Source organism: Patella vulgata, chromosome 5, assembly GCF_932274485.2.
Source record: "Patella vulgata chromosome 5, xgPatVulg1.2, whole genome shotgun sequence".
In the NCBI taxonomy this organism is placed as follows: domain Eukaryota; kingdom Metazoa; phylum Mollusca; class Gastropoda; family Patellidae; genus Patella; species Patella vulgata.
In genome coordinates, this window is record NC_065883.2 from 24,475,786 (window position 1) to 24,498,728 (window position 22,943).

General features: G+C 31.0%; 1 protein-coding gene across 16 annotated transcripts; it reads right to left on the reverse strand.

Annotated features, from left to right (window-relative positions):
* Nucleotides 1–64: 64 nt before the first annotated feature.
* LOC126821869 (cytoplasmic dynein 1 intermediate chain 2) lies at nt 65–22,722 on the reverse strand. Of its 16 annotated transcripts, none has more exons than XM_050550421.1 (19): nt 22,514–22,722; nt 20,518–20,599; nt 20,000–20,075; nt 18,703–18,824; nt 17,000–17,020; nt 14,779–14,802; nt 13,702–13,734; nt 13,003–13,104; nt 6,914–7,042; nt 6,267–6,423; nt 5,205–5,304; nt 4,994–5,119; nt 4,697–4,843; nt 4,206–4,319; nt 3,692–3,825; nt 3,348–3,492; nt 3,015–3,155; nt 2,553–2,678; nt 65–1,687 (listed from the first exon to the last, which is right to left on the reverse strand). In XM_050550421.1, exons 1-19 carry the CDS (start codon nt 22,613–22,615, stop codon nt 1,577–1,579), a joined length of 1,992 nt encoding a protein of 663 aa, XP_050406378.1. In that variant the 5' UTR covers nt 22,616–22,722; the 3' UTR covers nt 65–1,576. The 16 variants fall into 16 exon arrangements, with proteins under 16 accessions (XP_050406378.1, XP_050406376.1, XP_050406377.1 ...); XM_050550419.1 differs by having other exon boundaries at nt 6,914–7,072; XM_050550420.1 differs by lacking the exon at nt 17,000–17,020 and having other exon boundaries at nt 6,914–7,072.
* Nucleotides 22,723–22,943: the final 221 nt, after the last annotated feature.

The following is a 22,943-nucleotide window of genomic DNA, read 5'->3' on the forward strand; positions in this document are numbered from 1 at the left end:
TATCTTATTTTATCTTCATACATGTCTATGTAATACAAACAATAAGAAAACCAACAACTTGTCATAATTTAAAGTAGATATTTTATTAAGTCATGTATTGTAATTAATATTATTTATATTTCACGGTTTATTTACAATACATCTTTATTTAAAGTAATTTACATAAAAAAAGCATAGAATAAAATAACTAAAGGTGTTTTATAAATAGTCAATATCATTATCTATAAACTGTAACACAATCTTTTCATAATGAGAGACTGGTTCTTACAAAACTATTATTTCTGTCTTCATTCCATTTTATCAAAACCTTTACAAAGAACAGCAAATGGCAGTTATTATTTTTTTTTTTACATTAACCTAAGATATGTATGTATGTAAACGTTTCACAAGATAAATTGCATTCAATTCATTATAAAACTAATGGAGGAGATGATATATCAGTTGATGTACTTAAATACAAATAAGATTTTTCTAGGAACCCGGTTCTGATTATTATTATTATTATCAGTGAGATAATTTGAACCAATTGGTACCAGGTTGATTAACATTAATAACCCTTTGATGGTATGTTACTTTCACTATTGGTCAATGACAGGCATCTTGTGTTTGGGAATTTAACAACTCTGTACCCAAACAGGAATTTTAGACACTTTGACTTTTAAAGGGGTATAATATGTGAAAATGAGAAACTTCTGACTGGTGAAGTAGTAATCACAGTTTGTTCCAATGACTGGTAAAAATAACATTTGAAATAAAATGCAAATGATTTACCAAATTTCTGTTGTTCTCTATCTCTAGATAGACATCGGAAAATAACTCAATATAGATAAAATAAATATGTAGATTAATATTTTAATCTCAACCAATAACCATATAATATAGCACTATTTATAATATTATTATTTCTATAATACAGACTAGTCACTATTATCATTAACTAAACAATTCTACAGCAGGATGAACATAATATACAAAACATAAACCGATGCATATACATTGGTAGCATAAAATATCTGTATTTCCTGATGATCGATTCCTATTGTGCCATCAGATATTAATCCCTAATATTGAAAAGCTAATCGTTGAGGGTGCAGAAGCTCTTATTTTAGATTTGTTTTACACAATTACTCTCACAAATGGAATAAAGGTGCAATATATCATCTAGGTGATCATGTTGTCATGAGGTTTGCTCTAATAGTTTTCTCTACCACATCGCAACCACTGATCCAATATCAATGGGGGTCTTACAAAGGGCAGTGTATGCTTACAACCAAACAAACCCAACCGCTCCCTTATTTATAGGTATCAATAACTTTTGTTGTTCTTCTGTAATAATCATAAACAGAAAAGTACCATTACACCATGAATGAGAGACAATGTCTTCTTGTGTTGTTCTTTTATAAATTTTATACATTGAAATTGCAAAGAACTTTCACACAACAGATGACAAACCTTGCTCCACATACTCTCTTTTTAAAAAAGAAAAGAAACAGTTAGAAAAACTAAACACAAATGCAACAACGCAACCCAGTTTACTAAGCAACAGATATTGCACGAATAAGGCAAGGGAGATAATTTATCGTAGGGCTAGATTTGAGTCGTCCTCTCGTTCAGCAGCATGCTGTTTCAATTCTTGTATTGTATGAACAAATTTGGACCATTCACCAGACTTAGGATTAGCAAGATGCTGAAATAAAATAAAAAATACAAATGTTTAATAAAACATAATACAAAATTTTCAATAAAACATAATACAAAATGTTATCAAATGGACTAAAATGAGAACTTCGAAGATGGTACTTTGAAACAATCTGGGCCTCTTCCTTGGCCAATTATCAAACTGCTGTACCTAAATTTGGCAGAAATTGTGCTATAACTATATAGAAAGATTGTGCCCACTTTAGGTATATGATCAATTCCATACTACAAGAGATAGACTTGTTCACGTCTGCTCAAATTACCTCCTCAAACGTCGTGCAGATATTTACATCAATATTTGTTGCAGTCAAAGCAAGAGACAACTTGGGAAGAAGCGACCAAGACTATATAGGTGACTATTACAAAATTGCTTAAATTGTGTTAAAAGTTATGATCATCTTGGCCTTTTGATACCAAAACGATGTGTAGTTTATCTAACAGTAATAGACATACTAAAAGATGAAGACAACATTTTGAGATAAACTAACTCAAGAACATGCTGTATCTTTTTTTACTTACATTACATGCACATTTTTAAGGTTCCAATAGGAAAAAGCAATATCATTTACTTAGCTTTAATGTCTAATTCAAACCTTTAATCATCTTTCAACGATAGAAAGAGACCGGCCCACTGAGGAAACCGAAAAGAGTTAATTTGCTCTTTAAGGGTGTAATAATAAGTTCCACTCATCAATAGGATGTAACTTTTAAATCATACAAAACTCATGGGAGTAGACACAATCACAAGGTTGTTATCATAATGGCACTTTTGATTGAGTTTCAAGCTGTATTGTTTAATATTTTTTATATTAGATTCAGATTACACTGATGGATTTTGCCCGTTCATATCCTACCTCTCCGACATCATAAATATGTATTTTTCCCATATCATCTCCAACACTAATATGATGTCCACTTTGATGCCATCTACATGTGTTCAATGCTACATTACCATCAATTACTGTTGATGCAGTTGGCACCTACAATAAAACAAAGTTTGTTCAATACCCTTAGAACTCAATGACAATGAGGGATACATCTAATACATCTGGAGAGATTATACACCGATCAATCATATCATATGCAGAGTGAAATTTACAAACATTTTAGTGATGAAAATAGCATTATCCTAATCAGGACCCCAAATATAGATAGGCTGAGAAACATGCTTACAGTTTATAGCACTGTAAAATCTTAGGTAAATGAAAAACGGATCTTTACTCTGAATAATAATAATATTTCGGATTCGATTGGGAAGTGGAACCTCAGAATCAAATACGTTAGAGGGAGATAAAAATGTGTTGATTATTTCATACCTCTGTTTCGTTATTCAGATGCCAGAGATCAAGTCTACCATTACCATCAACGCTGGCAAATAATGCAGGATGTATGGGAGACCACTCTACACCATATACATAGTCACTGTTATCTTCAAACGAATGGATATACTTCTGGTCCTTTTAATGTGAAAAATGTATATAAAAAATATATTCATTTCATAACAGTATTTTAAACTCTAAATTAATCAAGAAAAATTTCATTACTCAATTTCTAATGACATCATGCCCTTATCACAGGTTGATATCAATAGGAGCCCTAGACTCATCCTGTTCACTAACCACATGTTTTTTTTAATGAATAAAATGTACCTTAATACTCCATAATTTAATGGTCCAATCAAAGGATGATGTAAGGAAGTAAGGAGAGAAGTCAATTTGTCCAGGAACAGAATGGGCATCAATAGCTGTTATAGGACCTTGATGACCATCAAATGCTTCATTAATACCAGCTTTACTGTAAATAGAAAACACAGGCTTTTAAAATAAACTTGATTTTATATCACATTAAGACCAATTATAACCTATCTATGGGATATAGCAACTTCATTATAAACTGAAGTAACATAAACATTTTTATTAAGAAGTCCCAAACATTTTATTTTGTCTCTTTGTGGTGTCTCTGTGAACGTAGAATAAAAAGGTGTGCGATTTACCTGCCGTGCCTACAAGCTGTGTACACAGTACAATCTTCAGCTCCAACTACAAAATTATTCACATCACCAGACAGAAAACAAAAACTAGTAACAGCAACAGCTTTACTTTGTTTATGTTGTAATTCCATACTATCCTGTATAAACAAAATAAAACACAAATATATACATTTACTTTTTGATTACAGTTTATTATCAATGTGTTTCTATATTACATATTATTCCAATTGTAACATTATCACAATTGAACATCACATTATCACAACTGTTTATCATTATTATCACAGTTGCATGAACATCACACCATCACAATTGTTTATGATATTATCACAATTGTTTATGATATTATTATCATAATGTGAAAATACAGATTTTCTTTGTTGTACCTCCATTTAATAGAACATCTATTTTTTTGGCTACAGATTGATTTGTTTGTTGCACAATTTATGGAAATTGAGATTTGAATAAAAAATCTACTACAATAGCCAAATTTCTAAGAATTCTTTCTCTTATTTACCTGCGGTTGTGATAACATGTCTAAACTCCAGGAACACATTTTACCATCTGTAGATACACTTATTAAATTATGAGCATTCTGAGTTCCAACCACATTTACACAATATACTGGATGCTGTAATATATTGAGAAATAAATCTAGTTCATGAAAGACATTTTAAGGTAAATTAGTTAAAATCATCAACATGTATGTTTACGGCATGTTTATTGACAGAGTTTGGTCAATCTCAAAGTCAATCAATTAAGACTGGCAAAAGGATAAGAAGAACCCTTTGTTCATATGTAATTTTAAGTATGTATAAAGTTTCATAACATTGATAATATCTTGAATAATTTATGAGATATGCTCTGCAAATCAAAACCAGAGCTAAAGGATTGATATAGTTAATTTTTAAATCCTTACACTAACTTCATTAGCTACAAGATAATGAGATAAACTTTAGGACAACCACTGCAAACTGAGTACGCCATGGAAATAGTAATTCTACTTACTGTATGAGCGGCAGCAGACAGCGGTGTTCTTTGTATTGGTGTTCGTTTATTTACACGATTATCCCACAATACAATCTGGCCAGAATATGTTCCACCAACCACCAGGTTAGGATGAAATTTAGCAAAACAGGTTGACATTAATGCAGACTGAAAAATAAGAGATTGGGCTTGATATGTAACTTACTTCTGCAATTTACATCAAAATATGAACAAAGCAATGCAAGGCTGAGTCCCCACCCCAATACCATTAAACAATAGTAACCGTTTTTATACTCCAGTGAGACTTAGTCTACTTACCTGACAATGGAAGACATATTCTGGAGTTGTTTTCTTAAACTTGTTATTCCATATAAGGGCGATACCATCAGGGTCATGTGGAGCATCTTCATTAACATTATATGAAGCTACCAATAATTCAGGATGCTATAAATAAAATGAATTTCAAAATAATAGTTTGAATGAATCCAATTAAAAATATCTTAAAAATTGTAAATATTGGGCAACCTACCTGTATTGACCAATCAAGACTTGTAACAGTCCTATGTCGAGACCAGCGTTCATCATAAAATGTACGATTTAATTTTAATCTTTCGCCTGCCAGGAGATCACTGAAGAAGAAAAAAGCTTTGTAAGGTATGAAGTGTTTACTGTTGTTTCATTAACGGTCATACTAAATTCAATGTAACTCACTGCTATACATATCCTCTATCCATCAACATCAACAAGTTCCCACATGTTTGTATATATAGAGACCAGCGGCTGCCAGGCAGGATACGCCCACATTTTGCAAGAGATGGATAGAGAACAAGCTAAAAACAAACGCGATTTTTGTACAATCAGAGGCAATAATCCAGAAACTTATGGTCTGAAATGTGCAAATACCAAAAGGGACTGAGATCTTTGGGATATACATGTGAAGATATGTTTTAAGTTTCATCAAAATCGGATAAAAATTGTAACCTCCACAACCTTCGTATTACATACTTTTACACAATTTGCGTACAAAGAACGGCCATTTTGTTGGGCAGTTTCATTTCAATCAGGGACCATAATCCAGGAAGTTACATCGGATATGCGTGATTATGAAACGGTACCAAGATCTTAGTGTGTAACAGTGATATAGTCAAACGTTTTTTTAAATCGGATAATAATTGTGACTTCTAGAGGGACCACAAGCTAAAAACGCGATTTTTCCTACAATAGGGCCATAATTCAGGAAGTTACAATCTGATATGCACGAATATCAAAAGGAACTAAGATTTTTGGGTTATAAACATGTATTTCAAGTTTCATCAAAATTGGGTGAAAATTGTGTCAACAAGCCAAAAAACATGATTTTTCGTACAATCTGGGGCCATAATTCAGGAAGTTATGGTCCGATACATGCCAATATTGAAAGGAACTGAGATCTTTGGGAGATAGACCTATATTTTAAGTTTCATCAAAATCAGATAAAAATTGTGACCTGTAGAGTGTCCTCAAACAAATTGTGGACGGACAGACAGGGGCGACGGCATAATACGTCCACAAGAAAATGTGGGTGTATAAAAATTCATGCTGTTTTACTTACTCTTCCTTATTTTCACCATCACCACCAGAGTAATCAATAAGTATATCATAATTCTCTGCTAGAGCACGTTCCATAATACGACTTGTTTTTGTCAAGAATGTATTAAATTCTGGATCATTTAATACCAGCTCTTTCTCCTCTTCGGTTAGTTCACGAACTATAAAACACAAAACATCATTAGAGATTTTATACAAAATTTCCTAGCTCAGTTTTTATTTACAAGTAATTATCTACAGTAAATGTGTATATAAAATGTATTAAGAAAAAATAGAAATCTTTGGTAAACAGGTTTTAAATTTTTTATATCTTGTTATGACACATACTTCCATACAGTCAACTGTAGATAGGAGCCAAGGTGGCTCAGTGAGGATGGCCCTGGATCACTTATTAACTAGCAAAGGAAAAGTATCTACTTGTTCTGATGGGAGAAAACACAGATGTAAGTCTGGATACATGTTTGGGTGCAGTTGAAATTTGATAAAAGTGGATAGAAATGCTGTTGTCTTGTCTAAATTTCCCTAATATGTGTCATTATTAGCCCAATTGGTGCAGACTAGAAATGAAATTAAACCCCATTTCATTCAATTATGTACCATTATGAAGAATATTCAAATTCATGACCTTAAGTAGTAAATAGATCCACCTACCAACAGGTGGTTCTTCTTTCTTTACTAAATCTTCAGCTGTCTTGGCGGGATCCACCATTTTAACTTGAGGCATTCCAGAAGGCATAGAGTCAACGCCCTGGTCCATGGAGTCTGTGTCAGCTTCATCATCTGATCGTTGAGGATCATCATAAACAAGAACTATATGTTAATAATTTCATTAGGCTGTCCAGTAACAGAAAAACAGAACATAATATAACAAGCAGGGGGGTGGGGAGACGAGACCTACACCAAACATGCTTCTGATCATTTCAATCATACAGAACTTTTATAAGTAGAAATTTAATAGTTTTTCTTTGTTTTATAGCATATTGTAACTCAAATATCTGCATGGCATAATGGCATCAATTTTGAAAGAGTCCATCCGTTAACAATTTATCATTATTATGCACACAATTTTTTTTTTAAGCAACAAAATTTTGCAAAACAGACAAAATGTGATAAGCCAAACATCAATTACCAAAATGAATTTAAAATTTAAGCCAAAGTTATATGACAAGAAACCATGCACAGTACTAACACATTTCATCTAGAATACAATTACTGTTTATTAATAAATGACTTTTCCTCTAGCCTTCTCAACTTGTCTTTATTATCATTGCTTGATAAAGGCTAGAGAACGCTAAACAAAATGATGCTCAGGCAACTGTATTCAAGATAATTGTGTCCGGTACTGGAAATATGAATTTTGTCAAGTTCTGTGTGAATTTGTGAAATATGAAGACTGGCAAACATAACAATATGATAATAGGATAAATAATGTTCAACAATATTCACAAGATTGATATTATAATCATTAATATATAAATCTAAACATATTTTACTTATCATTTACATTGCAAAGATGGAAAGCCTCCAAAGTAGCACCTCAAATCATTTGAATGTAAACATTTTTTAAAGTCCAACCAAAGCCATGAATAGATCAACTCATTCTAAATAAAAGTTTTGAAATGGGGGAAAAAACAGAATGATAGTTTAAAAGGCTTTCCATTAATTGCTTCATATTGTTATTTCTAATAATCATATTCATTCATTCATTACAAATTAATAAAATTGAAAATAGATGATTTTTGTGCATCAGTCAAAATTCTCAATTTTGGGAGTCATTCAATATTATATCCGATATATATATATATATAATGTCAGTAAAAGACGATATTTGCATGTATATAAATAATGTCCGTCAAGGAATAAGAAAGTTTTTTGTTGAGAATTTTGACTGATACTTTTAAAGTCTCTGTTTGTCATTTGATCAATTTTTAATCCTTTGCAAACTACAATATTGTGAAAGTTTACAAGATATGATGAAATGAACTAGGATATGGTAAAAACAAGCCAGTGCTATTATCTACTACTGTATTCAATTTTAGTACATTTTACTGTGGATTAAGCTGTGAAGGTTACAAATGACAATCAGAGATTTTAAATGACAGTAATACTGGTACCTCATTAAATCTGAAAGATATAACCTTTATTATCATTATGGTTGATAGGAAGACATTTTGATTTACCTAAATCTGAAAGAACAATATTGGTGTCAGCCATTACCACATATTTGATAAAACTGGTTAAACACCTTCCAAATAGAATTTTAACACAGAGATTATTGCTACGATAGATGTGTAACGAAGATTTGAAGAAAAGTAATTGGCGAAAGCATAAGGAAAACACGAGTTATCCTTCTATATAACTGACTGAAGTGAAGTAACGAGTGATAACAGATACAGGGCAAACTGACTGTCACTAGATAAGCATACAATGAATAAAAGCAAGGGAATGAATGAAACCAAGGGAATGTATGGGCTATTTCATTTTCTCGTTTCCTCTTATCTAGTAACATCAATTATTTTTATAAATTGTCAGATAGATATCCTCTCATAGTCTCATATAACAACTTCTGGTCTTCGTAGGAATTATCACTCAGTGAGCACAAATTTGCCCATGTATCTGTTATCGCTCGTTACTTCAATCAGTTATACAGAAGGTTAACTCGTGTTTTCCTTTAGCTTTCGTCACTTTTGTTTCTTCAAATCTTTGTTACGCATCGATCATAGCAATCATCTCTGTGTTAAAATTCTATTTGGAATGTGTTTAACCAGTTCTATCACATATGCATAATGGTTCACACCAATATTGTCTTTTAAGACACAAGCTTCCTACATGCATTTTCCTTAAATCATATTAAAAATTTGAATATTTATTTTAAAACGGTTTCGTTGTATTATTGTGTTCTAATCATTCTTATTTTTTTTAAGTTCTTTCGCTGCAAAAAAGTATCTAAATTAATAAAAATTTAAACTATGCATGCTAATATTGCTACAACACTGAAGACATGAAAAATGAACAAATATGATTAAAGTGAACTATTTTATACAAAAATTATACCACTGCTGTTGAAATATACCCTCGTTATTAATATTATCAATACAATTATGTTCAGTTTATTGTTATCAATTTAGTTTAATAAATGGACCATAATCAATCGAACATTAAGAATATGTAGGATGTTCTAAATTGAAGTTTCTTTTTAGCCGATTCCAAAAACGCTAACCTACCAGTAGAAATAGTAAAATCCTATTGATACATGTATTAAGAGTTTGGAATGGGTAGAAAGGGAATTTTCAATCAAACCTGAAATGCATATATGTATTTTAAGGGAGCTGTTTTAAACCAGTAAAAAGAGACTATTTTCCTTATGACTTGCAATAACAACAGGGGCTTGCTGTCTGTCAGTAATACAAAATTAGTCAGTCATAATTTTGACCAAATTTTGACAGTAAATCCCACGACTGCAGAAAATGTACAGCCCTAGGTTAGGCACAGTTATAAAGTGAGAACTAAAATATCAATAATGTATGTAAGGAATGTATACAGTCTAGTTCCAGCCATGCAAACTACAATCACATTCAAAGCCATCACAATGTATTGAAGCCTTGTGAAATTTTAACATGCAATAAAGTGGTATACAGATTTACAAATCTATCTATATGGTGTTGGTGCTTTTTTAGGTACCAATCTCTACAACAACCTAAATTATATCATCTTCTTAAATGGGAGTGATCATTCATAACATTACTATCTTTATTTAAGATGCATGAATTTATTGGTCATGGCTAAATCAAATGAGAGATAATAACTGTCACAGAAAATTAGGAAAATAGATCACAGGTACTAGACAAATGAAGAGTTTGTCATACTGTACTTATGTTCTTTTGTAACTGACAATCCATAACTTGTTAGTATTGTTACTTTTTTTTTTGCAGCTATTTTTGCAAATGTTGAAGACACAAATTTTGAATAGATAGTGGCATTTCCAAATGCCTTTCTTTCGTTTCTCAACTGTCACTGCAGCAGATCTTTTATGTGTGCTACCATGGTCAATCTATACACCCCAAAACTCTTTTTTTGTGCCTTTTTTTTGTTCATTCCATGGTTCTGTTAAAATTTATAATACGGCAGAAATGTTGTAGAGATTGGTTTGGTAGTGAATTTGTTTTCATTTGTGTTTTATCACTTTCCATTGTATATTCAAATATTTTCTTTATAGGAGGAGATAAAATTTAAAAAAAATTTGTTTAAATTACATACAAGAAACAAAAAGTCCTATAATTTAAATTTTGTTTGTTTATCTTTTGAATACAAGAGTAATATCCCTAATAAATTTAATGTGGTCAAAATTTTATTTTTTCACCACTTGATCAATTATAATATATGTATCTCTCAAATCAATGTCAAAATCATAAAAAAAATTATAAACTATTTGAAGATATTAACATCCCAATTTGAAGTTTATAAAATATTTAGAATGCTATTTAAATAGTGGAATCGTTCATTGGAATTTAAAATAAAATTCATGGATTATGATTATTTTATAGACATAAAGTTGTAAACAAAATGGATACATAAAATTAAAATAAAAAAGATCAGCTATGTATCATAAATAAAAAAGACACATTCTGCCATACTAAAACCAATCCATAAATGCAGCTAAGATACATGTAACTCAAAAAATGACAACAAAAATTTGGATTTTTTAAGGGACAAAAGTACCACCCTCTGCCTAATCTCATAAAATAAAAAAAAACTAATCTCACAAAATAAAAAAAACTATGTACCAATAAATTAAAAACATATAATCAAATTAGTTACTAGAGAAAATTAATAAAAAGAGTCTGCGTTGTTCGTTTTTTGTTTTTTTTGTGTTTTAAATTGCTCTCAGTAAATTCTGAAGATGTGTTATGTTTGAACATTGCACCATCTCCAAAGCAAAAAGCTATAAATAAAGGATTGTTTTTGCATCAAAAATATCATTACAAAATCATATTTTCATAATTGGTAATCAATACTTTTCATTGCTCCCTTGAATGTATCTTCAGAACAATCAGCTATATCACTAACTATACAGATTTAAAAAAAAAAAGTTTATTCTCTTATTCATAACCTGCTGAAATTGTCACTTGTCAAGCACAATTTTCTGTTTAATTATCATTTACTGTCAAATCAGTAACTGATGATTTAGATAATCACATTCATCACAAATATTCTATAGTCATACCAGTGGCAAATGATCTATACTGATATCATTGGCAAATGATATACTACAGATCAGCAACAAGTGATCTGTCTGACACTATCAGTAACAAATGATCTGTATAGTCATACTGTATAGTCATACTAGAGTAGAACACATACGTATTGTCAACCGAATAACTAACAAATTGTCTAGTAACATCAGTAATTGCAAACTTGTTATAAGAGTAACAACAACAACTGAACTGCCTGAGCAGCAAAATAGTGGGTTTTTGGCACATCTTTTCTTGATTTTCCGAATATGATTTTAAAATTTAGCATTTACGGTACTGTAAACCATTCTCCTTGCTTGTGTTAAGTCTAGTTGCTGATGGTGTACATGTACTACACTTTTATTAAACATAAATAATATATTCATACTTTCCAAGAGATGGTCTAAAAGACATACTTATGCTTATAGCTCACAATTCAAGCAAGCAAATTGATTATTATTGACATAAAAGGGAGCAATGAAAATAACTAAATAATACTTTCCTACTTTCAGAATATTTACTAGGCATTGATTATGTTTGTTATAAATGCACCTTCCTTTTGGGTTTTACTAACTTATTAACAGCTTAATATAAACGGTAACATATGAAAAGATGAAGAGACAGAAATAATACCATGCAAAATGATAGAAAAAAAGAACAGAAATTTAAAGAAGCAGGGGTGAACTGAAGTGGAAAAACTAAACAGATTATCAAATAATCCCACCATCATGCATTGATAAATATGTTTTCTCAAAAGGTCATTTTGTAACTTGTTATAATTCACTCGCATATTTTATTTAATGTTAATTTACGTTGTATAAATTAAAAAAAATATAATAATAATAAATTTGGAAGCACTCACAAGACTTATGTTTTTTACATTCGATATCTTTAACATTGATGTCCACAAATTCACAAATAAAAAAAGCTTTATAGGACAAATTTTTTTTTAAAAAATTCAAAGTTATGATACTATATGTAATTCAATAATTTATTTTATATCGTTGAATGTACCTTCCTCAAAACTGGTATGTTTACAGATAGCTTTTAATCAAAGTAACGCCCTTCCAGATTTATGTAAATCAGGATCACCTAGTCGTTATTACAATACCGTGTCATGCAATATTAGTGTTGCAGTGTACATATATGTACTATACTGTTAGTTAAACTACGGTAGGACGTGCAATACATACACATAATAAGCTGATTTGTTGGAGTTCCATAAACAGAGTCAAAATATCAATTCTTATTTTACTTAAAAATCTGAAATCTTTGATAAAGAAAATATCCAATAATATTGCTGTAACACGTATGTGCCCTCGAACTGACGAAAAATATGCAAAGAGATTAATTAAACAAAAAAACCTTATTCGTTTAATCATGTCAAAAACGGAATACAGATATTTTGGCTCTGTTACTTCACAATTACAGCAATAAAAAAAATAATCTATCTAAACAATAAAAATCGCATCCAATCAGAGAGCACTGCAATGAACATGTGACTTATACCTTCATCGTCATCATCGTCATCAAAAAATTCATCATCCCATTCAAGATTAGGGTGCGAAAACTTTGGAGAGCCGAAGCGCGGAGAACCCTGTTGAGACGAGCCTGAGTTTGGTAAGAAAATAAAGGATTGAATGTTAAAATCTCATGTGTAACTCGTTGAAATAAATAAATTGAAAATGTAAAAAAAAAAATTCTATTAATGTTCATATAATCATAATTGTCTTAGTTCTTTTTCTCTGATCATTGCAATTTAGTTCTCAATAAAAAGTTATTCATATTAAGTGTAGCAATCTATTGTTATTTTTCGTAACATATGGTAATTATGCTGCATACACAGCCAAGACAAATTTCAAAATGATTTTATTCACTTCCTAGCCATACCATAAAAATTAGTTCAAATTATTAGTCATTTTGGATTATATTTGAAAAGCATTCCTTTTACATGCAAATTTTTTTCATCACTAATCTAATCAATGTTTTCCCAAATTTTTTGAATATATTCCATTCACAGTATTACGATCCTTGCTATAAATAATAAATAGTTATAGTAATATAAATGTCTTATAAAAGTTCACAATTTAAACCATAAAGTTAATATTTGGATCACATTTTGAGCATTGATGTACCGAAGCCTAGTATCTAAAAATAAATAACGTCACAAGTATACAAGAACACAGAAAACAATAAAGTTAGACATACCAAAACGTGAACTTTCCGACTCAGAGCGATCATCTAAAATGTAGCAATTAAACAACATTTTAGAAAAGACCCCAATAAGTTAAATTTAAATTATCCAAAGGGGGAAAGGTGATAAGTTTTAATTAGTTTCAAATTCGAAAAGTCAACGAAATCCCATAATATTAAACTAATATTTGTATTATTCATTAAAATTATTTTTAAAATCTAAGTGAAAGTTATAAATAGAATTAGTAGGATTTAGTAGTCAAAGTTGGAAAGCAACTATTATGTAAAAAATAATTAGAATTAGATATATTAAATGCTGACACGTGATATTCATTTTTAATAAAGTTCAGTTAACTGAGTGAAAGAATATTTCTATTGTATACTTAAAATTCAGTTCAATCATCAGTGCTACGATTAATTTAGATGCAATTTGTTAAATTGAAAGATAAATTGAGTATTTGTTTTTTTAATGATACAATCCTACAGTGATTACACACGTTTGAAGAAAAGTTATTTGTTTTAATAAAGTCTAGAAATGTTAATTTGTTAGTTGTACTGAAAGAAAAAATGATTGTCACATTTTTAAAGTAACAACGCTACGGCCATATTTTGACACTTGGTACAAAATTAAGCTCATATCGTAATTGACAGTCCATCAGTATCCAAACTGTTTTGTATTTATTATCTCTGGTAGTACCCTGTCAAATCAACCAAACCTCACAATCTTATTGTGCATGCGCACATGACACAAAGATTACAAAATGTAATACACAATAACATAACCTTTGACCTAGAGTTGATAATTAAGCGCTCATGGTTGTCTTAAATTCTAGCTGACAATTATCTTAACTCAAAATCCTCTGAGGAAGGTGCATTTATATTGGCTAGTTTACCAAATCCAAAATACCTCTGTATACAAATATCAATAATTTTATAGAAAAAAAATAAAATACAGAAAAACAAAAATAATACCTATCTCCAAGCAATAACAAAAAAAGGAAAAAAAAACCCTACACAACGGGAAGGCAACCCTCTATCAAAGGTGATAATCTTTTGTTCAAGGGAGATAACCATCAAAGGGAGTTAACTTACCGTAATAATCCCAGGGACCACGTGCTTAGAGAAGAGGAAAACATGAATATGAGATGTTAGTATATTCAACATAGGACAAAATAAAACACAAAATAAGGCCAACAAAATCTCTCACACAATATGTACCTAACTAAGCAAATTCTTAATTAAAAATAAGGTAATTTCTAAATAATTTACATAAATGACATGCTTGTCACAATTAATTAGACCATGGTCATGCTATGTGTCTTCTTTTTTGGGGGCGTATAATATAAATAAATGCAATGCGACATGCTCTTTTAATATTGTTTGGATCTGTACTCAAATTAAACAATGGTATATCATTACAATGCTATAAATCATTCTAGAAATCATGCAATATCTGTTTCTTTTGCCAATTTTGTTCACAACTTCAGAAGATTGGAGGACCAAATAATGTCTTATGAAAGTACATACTGTATTAATTATTTAGGTGAAGTATTGTGTTGACCTTATCTTAAAATTTATAAATTATGTACGGCATTAATTAACAATATTTTCAATCTTTAATTATATACATATCGCTAATACTCCGAGATGGTTTATAATGTAGAAACAACACATAATGTTAAACCCTACCTCCCACTGGAGGTCAAAATGTTTGAAGCTCCGACAAGGCTTGTCAAATGATGACAGTTTGCATAGAAATTGTGTATTGCTGAACAATGCTAACAGATACAAGAACAAAGCAGCAAAACTACTTTTGTGACATATCATTTTTTACTTAATTGACTGTAACCTAATTTTGAGTTTGACACCCTTAAGATAGCAGAATTTTCGTGTTCAACGATAATGCAAGCCAGTAGAAACATACTTGATCAACCTTCTTCACGGAGCGGGCAAGAAGAATGCAAATGCTGATTGACTCTCTTAGTCTTAGAAGAAGTTTGATATCAATAAGATCATTTAAATTTGTGATGTAACAGTACACTTCTACTAAATTCACTCAATTATGTTAAAGACAAAAAATTCTACTAAATTCATCCAATTATGTTAATGACAAAAAATGCTGTTTACTAGTTTATAAAAATCATGTATGGACAGACAGACGGACAGAGATAATATATATATACATAGTATATACATCTATTTTCAGTCCTGGGGTATAAAATACAAAATGTTTAATCAAAAATCATGCCATAATAAAACAATATATTATACCACATACAGTACAATCAAAATAACTGACAAATCAGCCAGTAAAAGGTATCTCACTTGATCACACACCTATTCATCTACAGATCGACCAGTATCATCTATAGTAAGTGGTGCATAAAAATGCACTATATATCACTTGGTACAAAATACTTTCAAACTGTACTACCGTATGTGTTACAATTATCATCATGTTATTAATGATATATAGTCCATATAAAGTGCAATTAATACTGAATAAGGTATAAGGAATTCATGATCAAGACTAGAGAGAAAGGCATAATTAAAGACAACATTAACATGTAGGTATCATAGCATTGTGTATGCAGTTTTGATGTATATCAGCTTTACCAAATAATGTGCATGCAAGAAGATCATTCCTTTAGAGGCGAGTTACTTGTTTTTAGAGTACATACACTGTCATCTTCACCTCATCCATGCACTTGTACAAATATATTCAATTTGAAATTTACAAAATATGTGTCTTTGTATTATACAAAATGTGCTGTTTTGTAATCAAGAGACAAAAAGTTAATAATAAAATGAAACACAAAATTTAGACATTGTTAAGTGGATTGCTTAAATGGGAAATTATCAAAATAATAATAGTAAAATAGTATCAGTGTCCTTGGAAAGAGAATCTAGAAGGCCATGCTTTCTCTTTTAATGTTGAATGTGGGGATAGGAATTTGTATTGGTCAAAAACCATTATCTATGTTTTTAAAAACTCATACAATATATATGAACTGTAAAAAGATAAAGGAATAAAATTGTCTAACGAACATGCAACTCGAGGAAAAATAATTCATAAACTTTGAATATCTATTTAAATATGGAAATGTGGAGTTATCTGGAGTTTTGAATGCTAAAATTAGTTTGATTTCATTTTTAATAACTTTATCAAACTTTCAAAGATGATAAGCTCATGCTCAGAAGCTTTAGACTTGGTTTCTAAAATGTGCAGAAAAATCAACTTTGGAAAAAGAAAAAGTTACAACATTTTACAGAAAAACTAAAATAAGGATTTTTAATATGTACTGTTACTTACTAGAAGGTCGACGTCGGGATCCTGATTATTATAAAAATATGTATTTTATTTCAAAACAAATGTAAATGTCACATAAATTTTAGATCTTCTGAGCTAAAATATTTTTCAAATTAGGTAGAAAAAAGTGTGTGTACCTAACCTCTGAGATTCTGTTATGTCATAAAATACATATAGTTTTGTTAATTTATTTTGTCTATTTCACGATTTTAAAACTAATTAAAAAGTTAATTCAATATGTATCAAAGTAACTGACCACATATCAAACCCTCTTGACAAAATATGAGCAAACGTTGCTACCCCTGTCCTTTGAATATAATCAAATCCATCGAATCTTGTTACAAGAAGAAATCATCATAATACTACTGTGATGTGATCCTATTTAATGCTGAAGGATAGTGACATATGTAGTAAAAATTTAGGAGTGCCCTGGCACTTATCTCATATCGCTCAGATGGTCATTACAAAGATTTCAGTTGATTTCTTACATCAAACCTTTTTTGGATTTTACAACAAGGCAACTTCTTGCAGTTATTTGCATGTTTGTTTGAAAATGAAACACAAATTCCTTCTTTCAAAAGCCAATGAAATAAAATCCGTTCTAAAACAGAATATAATAGATAGTTTACTACCAACAATAATTATATTACACAAAATTATTTTGTAAAGTAAAAATACCGAAATAGTTCTAAATAAAATGCATTAACAACAATGTACCGTATACATGTACAACACCTATTTCAAGGTGATCTTTGAAGGGTGGACTAAATATATTAATGATTTAGAATCCATATATTTATTATTATTAAAAGTCATCTCCGCTACTATATGAACTAGGTATACATTCCATTCTTTAATAATAAAACCTCATACCCACTATCTATCATATATTTTTAATATTATTATACAATAACAAGTAAGACTTTTAATTACAAGACCTTAACCATAAAGATGCTTATATTTGTATAACAATGGGCTAGAAATATAAGTTAAATATCATTCTTGTTTGTTCAATTTTGAAATTTCAAACTTTAAAATGTCTGATTTCCAACCTAGATGTATAAATGCACAAAATTCAGTTATTTATTCATCAGATTTAATCAACAGGGGAAAAAACCAGTTGACACATGTTGTTAGACAATGTTTCAAAAATTAACAAAACAAGAAATTCTGACATTTTACATAAAATTATTCTACATTGAAAAGTTTCCAGACATATATTTGATGTTAATATAGAAATTATTATCATATATAATGTAAGTAATCAGATGTCTCCCATTTCCAACATTTATTGTAACTTTACCTTTTTGATCAACAGCACTATCATTTAAACTGAAATATGAATCTATTTCCAAACTCGACATATTAATTCAAGTCAATTGATGACTTTTCTAGTTGATCATAAATCACGATTTTTTCTTTTAAAATACAATCAAAATGTAATATTTCATTTTATTCAACTATCAGTATCACTAACATGTCTCGTCTTGTTCAAAGAATTTGCTATGGTGGTGCAGTTAGCTGTCATTCCCGCAAGTGTTATGAGAAAAGTGGGAATCAAGTATGAAAACTTCTGAATGTTCTTCGCATTCAATACTTCAGGATGGAGAAGATTTGTTTATCCACCAATACGATACACTCCCCCCACCCCTTAGTTACTTAAACTACTAAAGATAACAATACGAAACTGCATAATATATACTGACCATCTTTATCAACGGGTTCTGTATTTAATGTCTGTGTTTCTTTACTATAGGAAACTTGTTCTCTTGGGGCTATACTGGTTTCATTTACTTTACATAAACTTAATTTTACTTTAGATCTCGAGCTGAAAGAAACAATATGAACTTCTTAAATTGACCTAACTGCCAAAATCTCATTTCTTAAAGTCAAGTTGTAACCAGTCTGAGTGAAAGGGACTCAGAGTGCTACAAACTTTCATTAACGTTGACCTGGATAGCAAAATCATTTGTTTTGTAACAATTTCTTTCGAGTAGATGGTGATTGGTATATTGTACCTGTCTGTTGGTCTTATAAAAAAAAATATATACTTGGGAGTTCAAACATCAAGTATCTGGATGATAAATCCCATGACTGTGCAAAAGGTACAGTGATGGTATAATAAATTGAGAAGTTGTTCAAGTATTGACAATATATTTCTGGGCCTGGCATTCTCCGATTTAAGTTAAGAATTTACTCAACTTTCAATCAATGTTTATTTGAAATATCTTTGACCCAGAAACACAAAACTTTTCACATGGTTTCTTATTGATGTATTTGATACATAAAAACAACAAAAGTTTTATAAAGGGCTATATTTTAGTTAAAATAAGAAACAATTTTGAGTAAATTCTTAACTTAAGTCTGAGAATGCTTTGTGAACTTAGGGCCAGGGTCTATACTTGTATAATAATATCCTTGGTTTTTTTTCAACTGTACATTTCAGGGTCACTGTGTCACTTGATTAGCCTAGTAATGATATTTTATTTATTTTTCTTTCAAATTGCTGTGAAGGAATGAGAATAAAATGGACATGCTACACATAGACCTACTTCGCTATTGCAAAGATAAAAAGTCTTAAAACATGTAAACAATGAAAGCAACATACATCAGTCACTTTCGGCAAGAGAGAGAGAAATGGGGTTTAAGTTTTAACGTCCACTTGACACAAACTAAGTCATTTTGGGACTAACATGGTCCAATTTTATTTCAATAATTTGCTTATGTGTAGGAGTCTTTAGCAGTGGGAGGAAACCGGAGGACCCAGAGAAACTCCATGTGGTGGACTGGTGGGACAGGCAACCCACTCCTTGTCACATACAAGTGAAGAATCAGTGACAGACCTTATGATGCATCGCTTACTTGTTAACCAATCGGCCACCCAACCCCCCAGGTTACTTTAGGTATATGAAATTGAGATGTTTTACATTGCAAGGTTTACATATATAAGTCATGGAAATACTGATTGAAACTTATCAAAAGGCAATAATATTTAGTATTTACCTGGTTTTGACAGTATGAACAACTTCCTCTCCCCCTGAAGGTGATTTTGTTACTACAGTTTGAACTGTAGAGGCTTCTGAAAACAAAATTTTGGAAAATATTTTTTTTATGACCAGGTTATTAAATTATTTTTTTTTAAAAAAAAAAACTTTTCCAGCTCTAGCCATGTTGATTTCTCACTATATGTTACATATTTCATAGAGTTTATAGTAACAGTTTTTTTAAAAGCTATTTTAATATTCATAAACAGAACAGGTAGCTAGTCAGCTCAACCCACCAGCTCAGGAATCCCAGTTAACAGCTTCAGTTTCAAAATTCCTCTTCTTTCCTTGGTGCAGAACAGTAGAAGATTAAACAAGTTAAACTCCATGACAATTAAAACAACTCTGTCTTTTAATTCAAAGAGGAGATTAAAATTACTGAACAAAATGTAGATACATGTATCAGGATATGATGGTAGGTGGGGTGGGGTATATTGTACCTACACATGTTCAAGGGTACAAGTATGCATACTATACCTGGAATTCCCAAATTTCGAAGCAGATCATCTGTCTCAGATCGTAAATCTTTCTGTGGCTTTGATTTGGTGTCATCTCCTCCCTATAAAAAAAACCCCAAAAAACATTATGCAAGATTTAGATAAAGAGCTAGTCATTCTTGCTATAATAGTTCGAAAATAGATACATGTAATGCCAAATGAATATATTGAAAATTTCAACAAATTACTCTATTGCGAGCGAAGTTATTAGCCTTTAAAGGTTTGACAAGAGATTCCAATTTTTTCCCCCCAGATTACCTTAATTTAGTTTCATATTATATGGCCGAGTTACGTAAATTCGTGCGTTACCCTATATTTAGATTTCAATGTTGTCTGCCAAGTCGTTTAGCAGAAGGGATCTTATTTTTAACATCATGTTGAGTTGCACATACCAGTACTGACACTAGCGAGGTAAGCAAGGTCTTATTTTCTCAATTTAATGTTCCTTTTCACACGACCGTTTAGCAGTAAAAAGTTGCCCAGTAAAATTGACTGGGGGTGATTTATTTTCGAAAAGGATTCAATAGGACGGTTCCTGAACGTACAGGGCAAGTACTGTATAGGAGCTTTTACGCGTGACGTACTTCTGGTGTCTATTTTTAGCCTGGCCTTTTTGTTCACGTATCTTCACATGGTAAACGCTAAGGAAAATTTGGTTTGTAGTCTTTTTCTTTAAATAGAAAACGTATTCTTGAATGCCACTCTCGCCGTAAGATGCGTGTAGCATTCGTAATAAATTACCCATTTTAAATCATGTCTAAATTATTTTTTTTTTCGTTTTATTGATATACTGCATTGTAGCAGACGATGAGCACGGTACAGTTGATCGCTGATCGCTGTACGCATAAGCATAAAAAAAGATGCATTGCTGTATGAAGCCGATTTATATGTCGTGTACAATTTTAATTAAAATAGATAACATCTGTTTGGTTGTAAAATGCCACGAAATAGAGCATAAGAGTAAATAATAGAATGGGTTAGAGTGGTGACGCTGCGGTTCCACGAAAGAATTATTCAAGACGATATTAAAATTTAAGCACAACCGTAGCACATCTAAAAAAAAGAGAACAAATAATAATCACGCTGTAAAAAATAATTCTGTATAGAATTATTTTGAAGTAGATAGCCGCAAGGACCAACACAGTACCGTGTTTTTTTGCAGAGTATAGCATGCAGCGCAAAAGCAAACGATATATCATCAACCTCGCACGTACTGTCCAGTCGGCAGTTGAATGTAAACAGGATAGACTATTTAAATCTTTTGTGTTAATAGTCCTGTAATTAATAGATAACATCCACTTGTTTTCCTCAATTGCACACAGCCATTACGGGTCTGGTAAACTTGCCATATCTTTTTCTACATCAAAGTTTTTGTAAATAAAATTTCTGGAATCGGTTAGTAAACCATGTACACGTATGTAGAAATGGCGATCGGTTCCATTTATGTAAAACAAGCTTACTGTATGACGGTATTTTCACAAAAAACACACACAATGGCCTATAGCCTATGGGTTTCAGTCTACGAATAGGGCCAGGGTCTGCACATGACCGAAAATGACGACAAAAGGGAAACCTGTAAAAGCTCCTATAATATGAGACCTACGTTGAAAGCTGAAATAATTCAGACCAATCAATAGTTATTTTTGTCCAGTAATATGTAAAATATACTAGGCCTAATAACATATCAATATGCAATAAATGTACACAGAATCTGAGAATCAAGCCAAGCCTAGAAAATCAATATATTAAAGGCTATATATATAATTATAATGGAAGACGGAGAAAACCGATGGTGAAAAGCAAATTTTAGTCTGGTTCGGACCAATTAATATCTATTTTTGTCCAGAAATATGCAAAATATATGCAATAAATTAAATGTACACAGAATCACGCGCAAGCCTAGAAAATCAATAAAAATGGAAGATTGAGAAAAGGCTCAACCGGGTGATGAAAAGCAAATTTTAATTCCTCCTCACCTCTGCTGGTGATGCTTTCTGTCTCACTTTTTCTTGTCTTTCTCTCCTCATTTGCTCGAGGCGAGCTTTCTTTCGCTCGAGCTCCGCCTTTCTATCGGCCATCCTGCTTTGCTTTTAGCAAAATGGATCGAAAAATACCAGCCCAAAGCTGAAAATCTGTCAATTTCTTGTGAATCAGCAAACTACCGGAAGTTGTCAACTGAGCCTTGCGAGCGAGGTATGACGTCATTTCTAATTTTTGGCGAATCAATTAAAGGGAGACAACCACTTTAAAAATGAATGCAATCGCAGTGGGTCCACTACTATTTATTCTGTCATTTCTGTGTTTTTAATTATAGATAAATCTGTCATGGCACCACAGTTATCATTCTTAAAACAAGACACCAAATAATGTACGTTTTAAATCCTAAAGGCTAATCAGAACCAGTGA